Genomic DNA, 14,119 nt, shown 5'->3' on the forward strand with positions numbered 1-14,119 from the left:
ACTCAGTCTTTCTTCCTTCTTCTACCCCTCCATTGCCTCATAGGTTGATTCCTCTCTTACTCCCTCTGCTCCACCTTCATATGCTCCTTCTTGTGGTTCAGGAAATGATAGGTAAATTTAGGTATATTACTGTTATTTCAGTAGTTTCTAAGCTGCGTGTTGACACTTCAGTTGGTCAGTCATACATGCCATGCATTGTCATTATTCCTTCCGTTTCTGACGTTAACCCTCCCTCTCTTACTTAGTTTCCCCCTCTATCACCTCGTATTGATCACGTTTTGACAATGTGCCTATTTGTTCAAGAGGCTCTTCCTCTTCTGCAACTTATAGCTTTGTGTAGATGGCCCCCCTGATCCCAACCCCATGTTGAGGTGTAGGCTGGTGGATGTGTGATGTAGGTTGCACAGGTTACCGACTCTCTTCACCACTTCCAGTGTACATGCACAGTGACTACATCGGTCCCATTCTTGATGGGATAAAACTCAAGAGAACAAATGATTGGGTTGTCAAAATCCATGATAGCTCAGCTCCAAGGCCCTGCATTTGTAAATGATGATATTTTGAATATTTCTGATCTTATGGAGACTTCCTTTACCTCCCAAGGCATTGGGAGGCCATAGTACCTTTTTAACATACCCAAAAGTTCTCCTCGACCGAATACAGCCGTGGTGACAAAATATCAAAAGTGCCCAAGGTTGTATCAGGATTCTTCTCCAGGTCCCCCTACCTTCAGATCCTCTTAGACCTTTAACATCAATGACCTCTGCACCTTCCGTACCGATTGTTGATGAACCATGTGAGGAAAAGGTTCTCCCTGTGAGAAAAAGGACCTGACATTGTGACAACGGAACCATTTTCACATGAACCAGATGTTTATGTGCTAAGAGTCCCCAACACAAAAAGGAACAAAAAGTAGTTCAAACATTTCAACTATGGCACTTTGGAGCCTGAAAGAATACATAGAAGAAAGTACAGCCTTCACTCAACCTTGGTTGGCTTTGATTCCCTCTTTGGAAAATCAAACTGGTCAAGGCTTTTGATTGTGCAAGACAATCAAGATATATCTTTAATAAAATTGGAAAATTACCTGTTGAACTGATGCTCATCACAAGAGATGAGCATAAGACAAAAAGGGAATTGTTGTTTGAATCAACAATGAGAATCAGTCTGAATCAACAATGAGAATGTCAGAAAGTTATGAGATTATAAATACAGGCAGTCCTCGCTTATCGGCGGCATCGGTTAACAGCGTTCGGGTTTTATGCCGCTTGGTTAATGACGGTGCTAACCAGATTTTCGTCAACGGTAAGCAATTTTGGGCGTCAGGATGAGTGCCAGTGATATAGATGTAAGTGCAGTGTCAGTGGTGGAGGTGACTATCGCCCCACTGATGCTCTTAGACAAAGGTCACTGTCAAACTCCCCTAAACCTGGGAGGAGGCATACTGGAAGTCCAAGGGGTTTTCCCACAGGTAGTTGCCCCCTCGGTAGAGCCTGTTGTCCATAAGTCCCAGACTTCAGCGGAGGGCCATTAGAAAGGTGTCCATAAGGAAGTGCATGCGTTGTCCTCTAGCAATTCGGACTTTAGTGCAGACAAGAAGCATCCATTCGTGCTCTTCCAGTGATTCTCAGCCGTTGAAAAGGCACGTCTCGGCTACTGATTGTGCTTCTCTGCTCCCATGGAAGTGGCCCAGAGAACAGGAGTGTAGTCCTCATCCTGCTTGTAGCTGCTGGGACGTCCCAGATGTTTGTCTCCTGAGCATTCGGTTGTGGAGTGCCAGCATTTGGCGCCAAATCTCTCTTCCACCTCTCAGAAGTGTTTGTCTTCCATTCATCCAGAGGTGTCCGAGTGTCCAGTCGTGTCTAGTGCCCAGTAGTGTCCGAGTGCCCAGTAGTGTCCAAGCGCCCAGTAGTGTCCAAGCGTCCACCTGTCCTTCTGGCACCGGCTGCCAGGCATCTGGCACCACACCCTGCGTGCCATACTCCACCTCTTCAGTTTGTCTCGGCAGTTTCGCCTGCCCATATGGTTCCTGATTCTTTGCTGGAGCTTATTCAGTGCCACCTTGACAGTATTTTGGGACTTTTGCAGAAGCCTACTGCAGTGGCACAGGATCTGTCAGACTTGGCTTCCTCTCCGATTTCATCCGACGATGAAACTGTTGAACAGGATCATGCTAATTCGGCTTATCCTCAGATGTTTTATTTTTATTAGTTACTCGACCTTCTTCACCCCAGCGGCCCCAGCTTCTCCTGCATTGGCTTTTATGATGAGGAATCAGCTTGCGGAGTCTTCCAGTGTTCCCAAGATGGTCCTTTCCTCCTCATCAAGAAAAACCTTGTCCGAGATTGAGGTTTGGCTATTGGAGAACAGGGATCTTGGCAAGGTTGCCTTCTGCTCCCCTCCTCCTTGCCTGTCTAGGAGATACCTTTCGTACACTACTGGAGAAGCTTCTTCCTTGGGAGTCGCTGCCTCCTTCCAAGTGAAATTAAATATGAACTCCACAAATTGTTTAATAATGGAAAAAATATTGAAATATGTTGGATCCCTGCCCATGTAGGGATTAAAGGAAATGAGGAAGCTGATAAAGCAGCTAAAGAAGCAGTCCGCATGGCAAGAACAAATATAAAAGTCCCAATTAGTGATTTCATAACAGATATAAAAACAATCATTATAAATAAATGGCAAAACATATGGAACGAGGAACCTATAAATAATAAATTGAAACATAAAATCCAGCATTGGAAAATGGAGCTCATCATGTCAGAGAGAGAGACAAACACAAGTAATTCTGACGCATCTGCGAATAGGCCATACTTGTTTGACACATGGACATTTGATGAACAGTCCATGTGGCCCTCCTCCCGAATGCCCAGAATGCAAAGTGTTGATAACAGTCAAACATGTGCTGTGCAAGTGTCCAAAATATAATCAACAGCGAGTATCAACCTTTGGAAATAAATCAGTGGGGGAAATTTTATCAGAATCTTATACATTTTCAGTCATCTCAATTTTATCTTTCATTAAAAAGTGTAACTTGATAGACAAAATATAAATCCAAGTAAATAATGAAAATACAGAAGCCTGTAGGGCGTTTAAGGAAAAAAAAATTTTGTAATTCTGAATTTTTTTTATTTTTATGAAATTTTATTTTATTTTTAATCTTTAATTTTTTTTTTTTTTTTTTTTTGTATGCATGGAAACGAGCAAATGTATTTATTGTATACATGCGTTTCAGAGTAAAGCATATTTGTTATACAGTTTTTTTCTTTTAAACTTCATTTTCATTTATTCATCATCATGCGAATGACCTGTTTGGTCCCAGTTCTAGGGCTATGGCCTAGACCTGGCATTTCATCCTAATCCTTCGGGCCAGCCTTATAAGAGCTGATTATTCAGCTCAGTGGTCTGGTTAAACTATTTTAATAATAATAATCCAAGGGGACTGCTCCAGCCTGATTGATTCCTCTTGCAGGACAGCCTTCACTTCTGTTAATATTATGTTTACGTCGTCAGAACTTGACCACTTAGTTTGTAACATTTTTAAGGTCTTCGAGGTGTTCAGTTTTTTGGACTGGACCGTAGGGGCCCTTGCAAAGAAGATAGAAGACTGTGACATTCTCGCAAGGGACTTGTCTGCGGACTGGCTGGATGTCCTTCCGTGTGCAGACAAAGCCATTAGGGATGGCTCCCTGGAACTGGCTGCTTTGTTTTCATTAGGGGTTCTGAAAAAGAGAGAACTGTGGTGCTCTTTTACTGCCAAAGGGGTTACTTCCTCCCAGAGGTCTGCTCTCCTGTTCTCACCCTTTGATCGTTTTCAACTTTTATCTCCAGCTATGATGGAACACATAGCCGCAGACCTTTAGAAGAAATCAACACAAGATCTCCTGGCCCAGTCAGCCAAGTGTCCCATGGAGTCAGTCTTGCTTGGCTCTAGGAAAGTCTCCCCTCTGCCACAGCAACCCTTTCGAGGCGGTGGAGCAAGACTCCAGCCTTCACCACGCATGAACCTACGATGAGTCAGACCAGTCAAGAATTCTGCCACTAGACCTACCTCTTGCAAGTGAGGATCCTGTTCTCTTGTGTTCAAGTGGGAGCTAGGCTTCTCCATTTTTGGAGGAAATGGACAGCCAGAAACATAGAGCCTTGGGTCTTGAAAGTCCTCAGTGAGGGCTACTCCATCCCATTCAAGGAGAAACCTCCTTTAGTGTCATCGCCCATCACATTGACAGCCTACTCTGTAGGCTCAGAGAGGGTTTCGGCCCTACTGGAAGAGGTTTCTTCCCTTCTCAGGAGGAGAGCTGTAGAGGTGGTTGAGGATGTGAGCACAGGTTTCTACAACAGTCTGTTCATCGTTCCCTAGTCATCGGGAGCTTGGAGACCTGTCCTCAACGTCAGCACCCTGAATTTCTTGTTTAGAAAACAAAATGCAGAATGGAAACCAACCAATTAGCCGTCATCCATTCACCAGGGCGATTGGATGGTAACCATCGATATGCAGGAGGCATACTCCCATGTCCCCCCACTTTCTGACTCCAGTAAGTACCTGAGGTTTGTGTTCTAGGACAGAGGCTTTCAGATTTGGGCGCTGTGCTTTGGCCTCTCTACAGATCCTCAAGTATTCACCCGTGTTCTTGGCTCACTGGCAAAGTTGCTCTGTCATGGTCATCAACATCTGTATTTAAACGATTGGCTTCTATGACAAGGGCACGGAGGACCTTCGGAAGACACTTCTTGCCCAGGATCTGGGCCTTTTAATCAACCTGCAAAAGTCGCAACTAGTTTCGACTCAAGTTATTCTCTGTTTAGGGAAGATCAACTCTAAGTTTTCGTGCTTTTCCGTCCCCCAAGAGAGTCGAGTCATGCCTTCAGACAGTTCGAAGCTTCCTGTCTCTCCCGTCCTGTTCGGCCAACGAATGGATGAGTCTGCTGGGCACACACTGGTCCATCAAAAAGTTTGTACCTTTAGGAAGACTCCACGTGAGAGTACTGCAGTTCTTCCTAAAGGCCAATTGGAGCAGGAAAACTCTTCTGGACTTGTTCATTTTTCCCATCACACCAGAAATCAAGGAGGACCTTTGGTGGTGACTATCAGAAGGAAGACTTTTAGCAGGGAAATCTCTTCCTTCAAGCCCCAGCCTAGCCTTGTACTCAGATGCATCAGATTTGGGTTGGGGAGCTCTTCTGGAGGGCATGGAAGTTCCCCGGGGGCGTGGTCCACGGAGAAGAGGAAACTCCACATCAGTGTAAGGAAACTGAAGGCAATTCATTTGGGCCTCCAGTTGTTTGCAGCGGCGACCCTCAGCAAGACAGTAGCGGTCCATTCAGACAACATGACTGCTCTGGCGTACATCAGAAATCAGGGAAGTACTCACTCCTTCTCCCTCTACGAAACTGCAAAGAGTCTCCTTCTCTGGGCACAGGAAAATCACACCGAGGTTGTTATGCGATTCATGCACCGAGATTGTTACACGATTCATCTAAAAGATTCATCTAGGGGAAGCTGAATGTCCTAGCAGATGAACTAAGTCGCTGCAGACAGGTTCTACCTGCTGAGTGGACACTGAATCCGCAGGTGTGCACCGACCTGTGGAAACAGCGGGGAAAGCTGTCGATAGACCTGTTTGCAACGTCGAGAAACCATTGCCCCTCGTATTGTTCTGCAGCCTGGACCCTCTGGCATGGGCAACGGATATCATGCTCCAGGACTGGTCAAACCTTGATGCGTATGCCTTCCTGCCATTCAGCATGGTCAGGGAAGTTTTAAGCAAGTTTTTAACCCACAGCAATGCTTCGACGACCCAAGTAGCTCCTTTTTGGTCACTAAAGGAGTGGTTCCTGGACCTTCTCAGGCTGTTAGTTGACTCTCCAAGACTTCTACCACAGAGAACAAGTCTTCTCAGACAGCCGCACTTACATCGATTCCACCAAGGCTTATCCACTCCTGCTCTGACATGCTCAGACTGTCAGGAAACTTGTCAGAGCAAAGGGCTTTTGAACACCAGCTGCAAAGGCAATTGCAAAGTTTATACATCAGTTTTCTTCTAAGATCTACCAGGCCAAGTGGGCAGTCTTCCGCAGGTGGTGTCGAAGACACAATGTCTCTACTTCTGAAACATCTATAACGTAGATTGCAGATTCTGTGTTCTTCTTGAGAGCTTCTATTGGTTTAGCTGTGTCTACCATGAGAAGATACAGAGCCATGCTAGGTTCTGTGTTTAGATCTGTTGGCTAATCAGGATAAAGTCCTTTTGACACAACTAAGCAGGATAGGACAGTTTCTGTCTCCTGGAACCTGGACGTTGTCCTTAATGGCTCTCAGGCCCTCTGTTGGAACCCCCTTCACTCCAGCTCTTTCTGGGATTTGACAAGAAAACCACCCCTCTTTTTTTTTTTTTTTTTTTTTTTTTTCTACAGCCAAGAGAATTAGCAAGCTACAGGCCATAGATAAGAGAGTCGGATTCTCTTAGGGGGATGCAGTCTGTTTCTCTGCACTCAGGTTTTTGGCCAAGAACAAGACTCCTTCCAAGCCCTGGCCCCATTCAATCACCATCAGAAATTTAACTGATACCCTTGCCCCAGAAGATGAAGAAAGAGCCCTTTGCCCTGTAAGGGCCTTGAGACATTACCTTTAAAGGACTGAGGGGATCAGAGGCCCTTCAAGCAACCTCTGGTGCTCAGTTCAAAATCCTTCCTGACCACTGTCCAGGAATGCATTGGCATTCTTTTTAAGAGATCTAATCTCCGAGTCATGCTCGGGCCTGGAAATTCGGGAGGATTCTTTACCTGCTTTTAAAGTTAAAGCCCATGAAATTAGAGCCATTGCTACCTCATTGGCTTTTAAACATAACTTGTCGCTATCTGCAATTCTTCAATCCACCCATTGGAGGTGTAGATCAGTGTTTGCAACTCAGTCTATTTGCAAGGTGGAACCTGTGTACGAAAATTGTAGTACCCTAGGTCCGTTATCAGTGGCTGGCATGGTGTTTGGGGACAAAACAGGAGGTATTCCATCTATTCTCTATCTCCTCGCCTTGATACAGGTTGTTGAGTCATGGGGAGCCTGGGGGTACTGTGTACTTGAAGTACCCACCAGTTTGTTTATAGTGATGGGTACTGGTTTTTAATATGTGTAGGTAACAGCATTGTCTGGTTTGTTTGTATGGTACTACACCCAAGGCAAGGCACTTCTTGATGCTTTGTTAGCCTTCGGAGTGCTCCTTCGCTGCAAAGCTCCCACTGGAATGAAGGTGCTCCACGGCTATACCTCCACGCCACTACAGGTTGAGATGAGCACCACCCAAAGGCAGTATCTTCTTGCCTTGGCTCTCTTACCAGGTAAGGTTACAGCAAGCATTTCACCAATGCTATAATTAATTCACACCACCCGTGCATCTGACGTCCAACCCCGTCTCTTATGACGCTCCTGATTCGCCATTGATCAGCCAGTCACAGGGCTGGAAGCTCGTCAGTCCCTTCCAGCCATCACCGAGCCAACATCTACGCTGTGACCTCTCCTCATGAAATATGTTTTTAAAAAGTTATAACTTTCATTACACCTCAGTTTTACCCTAAGAAAAGTAGTGTTTCTCAATTTCATCACTAAACATTGTCAAGCCAATGATTTAAGGATTATGATGTATGAATTTTGTACTTCAGTAAACTTAATGCTAAAATATATATAGTGAAATATACATGAAACTTTTAATATAAAATGTATTCTTTCATCCTTTACATGGCATTGCAGTTCATTTATCATTTATCATCTTGTGTTTCATACAATATCGTAGCTTAAATGTCATGGATGACAGCGCTGCCAAAAAATTATAGGTAGGGCTATCAGTATGAAAATAACATGCAAAACATTAAGATTATTAAAATCAGCAGGGATGCACACACAGACAATAGCCTCATGTTTATTTCACTATACATATTTTAGCATTAATTTTACTGAAGTACATAATTCATATTTATCATTATAATCCTTGAACCATTAGCTTGATGATGTTTAGTGATGAAATTAAGAAACTACTTTTTTTCAGGTAAAATTGAGGTGTAATGAAAGTTATAACTTTGAAAGACATATTTCATGAGGAGAGGTCGCAGCGTAGATGCTGACTTGGTGATGGCTGGAAGGGACTGATGAGTTTGCAGCCCTGTTACTGGCTGATCAATGGCCAATCAGGAGTGTCTAAAGAGACGGGGTTGGATATCAGATGCACGGGTACTGTGAATTGATAATAGTACCTTTCTATTTTAAATTCATTACCATTACTGAGTGTTTTTGAGTAGAATATGTCCATGTATTCTGTCTCCTGTCAGTGTGGGATTCAGCTATATAATTGCTTGGTAAGTTACTTATATGAAAATGATATTTTCATAATAAAATTAAGTTTCTTGCATACTTACCAAGTAATTACAGGATCGGAGCCCTCTCTCCTCCCGGCCTGGACATAGGGCACAAACGAATTGAGCTCTTCAGCTGTGTTGTACCTACTCTTCCCAGAAAATGGGCAGGGCTACTTACACTAAAACATTAGAAGCGCTACCATGAATTTCAAAATTTCAAAATTTAAGCTGCTGCAACAATTGGAAACTATACCTATGTAATTACTTGGTAAGTATATATGAAACTAAATTTTATTATTAAGATATCATGTTACAAGGCATGATACCATGAGTAATATGCAGGGCACAGTAGTAGTGCCAGACCTGGATGAAGAAATAAAAAAACAAAACAATATTATTAGATTTAAGAAAAGATACAACAACATTGAAGCAGGACAAAGAATAAATCAGTCACAATAGCAGAGATAAAGTTCAGTGGCCAAAACCCTGCCCTTGGAAATTAAAATATTGGGATTAAACAGGGAACTAAGACTAAGCTGAACACCTTTTGATATCTGAGATTATATTCAAATCAGGTTGGATGTAAAAATACACGTTAGATATATGATATTTATTACATTAAATAAGCCTTTAAAATAACAGTTACAAATAAACAAGGCAGTTCATGCAGATCCTAGGGTGTTTCCTTAGTTCAGCTTTGCTTGCTGTCTGTAAAGAAAATTTGATGTAGATTAGTGTCAAAAATTTAAGATCATTTTTGTAGAAGAATATACCCACAGGAATAATAACCCAAATAAAATTGCCTTACAGTTGAGCAACTGAGGTTCACATTAGTACCAGGAAGGAAATAAAGGGCCGATACATCAAAACCAAACCCAGTCCTGAAATGAACGATAAACCTAATATAAATTTGCAGGTCATAGCATGGGAAACTATCCTTCATGAAAATGGTCACTCGAAACAACATTAATGTATATGATTCTCTTACCCAATTATTTACAGTGTGAATTTATGACTAAGCTAGAGTTATTAGTCCAAGAGGTATGTCACCTGAAAGGACAAGAGAATACAAATATATAAAAATAACTGACCACAAAAACTATTATGAATCTTATTAAGCTTGCAAATGACAGACAGGAAAACTTCAATAGGCAGCACAAGGCACTAAGACTTCACAGTGATAACCTTTAAGAATAAGCCCTATTTATTCTTGGTATTCACAGTGATAACCTTTAAGAATAAGCCCTATTTATTCTTGGTACTCACCATTGTCGAACCTCGCGCAAAGGCATTGCAGATGGATTTTGGCAGATAGTCACAGGAGGGTGACAGAGACCAGGAATCCCAAGATATATATGTAGCCTAACATAGGCATGGCGAACGAATATTAATGGTATGGACCTTCCCAGGTGAATGTCTCTGCTCTGACTGCTGGGGTGCTTTGCTCCTCGTCGACGGTTTTACTCAAGTAAACTCATAAGGAAGGGGGAGGAATTAGCAAACTATCCATCTTAACAGTTTAGATGGAAGGAAAGACATTTCAATGGTACCAAGAGTAGGGCAATCAAAATACCAAAGTGCTGATAATTACTAGTCTTTCCTGTCACCATGTAAAAATGAAATATTTTGTAAAGTCCAGGGGGAAAGATGGAATTTTTTCTGAAGGGAAAAAATTCCATCCCAAAACGTACAGAAGTGGACAGTTGTTAAGAAAGTACATTTTGAAAATTGTAAAAATAAGTAAATTAAATACTTGAACATACAAATATTGAATAAACGCTAAAGCATTTGTCTTGTCCTTTCTTGGCTTAATATAGCAGCCTTTCTTTTGCACCAGAAGATTTATCCTTATTCTTATGTTAACACCACAGGTTTGTTAGCTATGAAAAATACAAATTAATTATAAATGTCATATTTTTTATTATAAAAATTTTCACTTTGTTTTAACACACATTTTAAGGTGAAACTTTTGAATAGCTTTTATATGGCTGCTGTTATGATTATTAATTGGTTTAGAAATTATATTCTTGTACCAAACTTTTCCGCTGTAGATTTTGCTAATATTTTGGGCTTTAAAAAGACCTCCTGCTGGAATTTATATTGGTTTTACATTATACTGTAATATCAAGAAAAGTTATGTACATTCAGATTCAAAAGTTTGTCGATGTGTTTATAAATTATTGAATTTGACTGCACCATTAGATGTGATGTATCTCATGCATGTCAAAAATTAAGTTTTTTTATTCACTTTGTCCATAATATTACATTTCATAATGCATCAGAGTGCTCTGAAAAGAGCAATTTTGTACATGATACTAAGATTTTCCAACATTTCAGACCCAGCTAGAGTCATTGGACTTCAAGAGGAGAGCTACTTCCCAAAAAGATATCGATTTAAAGGACAAAGACCTATTTCTGTTAGTTATCACAAATTATACCATTGTGGCAGACAAATCAGAAGTGGATTGTATATTGGGATCCATAAATATTTTATCTTCGTATAAAGACGCTATAAGGCACATAGTGCCTATTTTAGTAAGTGAAATTTATTACTTTTCGTCAGTTTTGAGTTCCCACCCGAAAGCAAGGTAATTTATTTTTGTCCTTCAAGTGTTAAGTTTCTTGGAAATATTTCTCTCTCTCTCTCTCTCTCTCTCTCTCTCTCTCTCTCTCTCTCTCTCTCTCTCTCTCTCTCTCTCTCTCTCTCTCTCTCTCTCTCTCTCTTGATGGTATATACCAATGGAATGTGTAATTTGAAAAGCAAAGTGTTGTAAAGTGATATAATCAGATTTTCATACAATAAGTTTGTCCCTGGCACTATCACAGTCTGTCAAACATAACTAAGATCTCTAGAGTGTGGCCAGGCAGAAAAGCAGCGCAACCAGATCTTATTAGCCATTTAAAGTTTTCCCTTAATGTTAATCCCTTGTTTATGGTTTTGCCTCAGACCTGTCATTTACTGTATTGTTTCCACTTGGGCTTTCCATACTGTCCTATCACAATGGCAGCTTGAGTACAGTGGTTCTTAAGTAGATGGTTGGTTAAGGTTAAGACAGTCAAGTGACCATTGACCTTATAAGTGGGTTTTTTATATCAGTTTTAAACTCATGGCTATACCTGAAAAACATTCACTTGAGTAGGCTCTGCTATGCCATTACTTTTATCATAACAGTGAGAGACCTGTCAACATGGGAATTTCTTTTTACCCCACCCTAGTGATCTTAGAGTGTTTGGCATACTGTAGTTTTTTTTTTTTTTTTTTTTTTATAACTGCATTTTCCTTTTAATTTTTTTTTATTTTGTAATTGAGGGTAATGATTAGTATTATTCAGTTGGTCAGGAAACTGCAGTTGTATGTAAAAATGGCTTTCTATTTTAAGTTATTTTTCATGAATTAATGTTAATTAATTTGAGTATTTTCTCTTATTTCAGAAAAAATTTGACCCTAAATTTAAATATGTAAGTATTACTTGATCTTTTCTTGTTATAATGTTTTTGTGTGAAATTACAGTACTTTACTTGAGGCTCTTATTTTGGTGCATATTAACCCTTACAGGCCAGGCTAAATATACATTAACAATACCCTGAGACTGGGTAAACTTCAAGGTCAGCCAGTTTAAAAGAAAAAATCATTGGAAAGAGTTTGATTTGCAAATGCACATGGTATAAGAACAAAAAATACTAACAGATTTTCTGTACTTCCCATGGGAAGTTGACAGTAAGTATTTCCAACTCTATATCAGGCCTCTTTCTGAAGACACTCCTAAAAATACACTAATTGTAGTAAGTTATACATGTTCGATCTAATATTTTTTTTACTGTGTTTTGGAAATTTATAATTACAGCTCACACAATATTGTAAAGATAAGTACTAAATAAGCAACAATCCCTAACTGTATTTACGGACAAATATTTATGAGATGTACTGGGGTGGGCAGGTGTACGCTTTAGTGAGTTATACAGTACGTGTTTGTTCCCATATGAATACAAACCTTCAGCCTTTACGTTGGGGAAATTCTCATGTGAAGCTCAAATACCAGTTATGAAAAAAAATTCTGCGTAATAGTATCAGGTGTGGCGGAGGAATGCAGTGTCGCCTAATGTGGCCAACGAGTGGATGGAGCCTCATCTCGCTTGCTCCCAAGAATCCGGTGAAGCAGTCAGTATTCTCTTAACTGCCTTCTCAAGTAGTTGTGTGCTGCTTAACTCTCATCAAAGCTGGTTTTTTCCCTCCCTGCCATTTCGTTTGCATTGGTTCTAAAAGGCCTCAGGTTTGTATGTTGGGAAAAATGCAAATTGATTAAGAATTTGTGATTTGTTCTCATACGAATACAAACCTTTGACCTTTACATTGGGAGACTTAAATTTTGGTGGGAGGAAAAATATGTAATGACCGATTGTAGGTCAGGCTCACCTGGGCTCACTTCCTGACCATTGTTGGAGTATAGGAAGAGTTGAAAATCTCTGACTAGGAGGAGAAAAGGTTTTCCTAGAAGCCAGACATCCAGGCTTTTGCCACAAAGGTAATAAGATTCCACAATGTGCCAGGAAGAACAGGAGGATTTGTATCCATTTTAAAACCCACAATAGGTTCACTACCTTGACCTATGAAGAGAATACTCTGTTAAAAGAGGGCAGAATGGTGCCATTCTGTTTCTGAGATTAGCTCATAGTATGAAAAGTAAAGAAAAGAATGATGTCCAACTCACTTGTATCTAGAGAGACCCATGCTGAAGACTCCTCATCACTGCTTGCTGGGAGTGGAGAAGAGAATAAAACCATTCACCACAGTTACCATTCCATCCACACCAACAACCAGACTAGATACAATATGCCCACAAGGAGTACTGTAAGTTAATAATTAAAGAAACCTCATTTAATAATTTTGTCATTCATAGCGACTCCAGAAGCACTGTAGAAGCCATTCAAAGCTATAATCGAAAAAATAATTTCGTAATACAAATTAAGTTTTCACTCCATAAATTATATAATAATGGAAAAAATATTGAAATATGTTGGATCCCTGCCCTTTTAGGGATTAAAGGAAATGAAGAGGCTGGTAAAACAGCTAAAGAAGCAGTCCACATGACAAGAGCAAATGCAAACATCTCTATTAGTGACTATATAATAAGATATATAAAAACAATTGTTGTAACTAAAAAAGGAAAATATATGGAATGAAGAACCTGAAAATAATAAAATGGATAAAATCCAGTGTTGGAAAATGGAGTTCATCATATCAGAGAGAGAATCACACACAAGTAATTCTGACATGTCTTCGAATAGGCCATACTCGTTTGACACATGGACATTCAATGAACAGTCTTCATGGCCCACTTCCCAAATGCCCAGATTGCAAAGTGTTGATAATAGTGAAGCATGTACTGTGTGAATGTCCAAAATATAACCTGCAGTGGTTATCAGATTTTGGAAATAGATCAGTAAAAGAAATTTTTTCAGAATCTTCAACATTTTCAGTAATGCCCACTTTAATGTTCATGAGGAGCTGCGATTTAAATGATGAAATATAAACAGTAAATAAAAATACAAAAACCTAATGAATTTAAAACTAATAAATTTTAAAATTTTACTTTATTTTGAATTTTAATATACCTTTTTAGTGAGCATATATGGAGACATGAGTACAAATATATTTATTATGCGAGTGTGTACCAGTATGAGAGCGTATGCCTTTGTGCAACTTTTAATTTAATTTTCATTTATTCATCACCATACTGAGTGACCTATTTGGTCTCAGTGCTAGGCTTCTAGC

The 14,119-nt window shown here is 40.2% G+C and overlaps 1 protein-coding gene across 6 annotated transcripts in view; it reads left to right on the forward strand.

The window, feature by feature from the left end:
* Nucleotides 1-14,119, forward strand: part of LOC136850230 (E3 ubiquitin-protein ligase TTC3-like) — a 477,716-nt gene that overhangs the window by 105,613 nt on the left and 357,984 nt on the right. For all 6 annotated transcript variants that reach the window (XM_067123873.1, XM_067123870.1, XM_067123869.1 and 3 more), the window contains 2 exons: nt 10,684-10,881; nt 11,779-11,805. Coding sequence is in view for 4 of the 6 variants with exons in the window: in XM_067123870.1 (XP_066979971.1) it covers nt 10,684-10,881; nt 11,779-11,805 (225 nt within the window). In the remaining 2 variants the exon portion in view is untranslated. The remainder of the gene's footprint in view (nt 1-10,683; nt 10,882-11,778; nt 11,806-14,119) is intronic.

Source organism: Macrobrachium rosenbergii, chromosome 21 (genome assembly GCF_040412425.1).
Source record: "Macrobrachium rosenbergii isolate ZJJX-2024 chromosome 21, ASM4041242v1, whole genome shotgun sequence".
NCBI lineage: Eukaryota > Metazoa > Arthropoda > Malacostraca > Decapoda > Palaemonidae > Macrobrachium > Macrobrachium rosenbergii.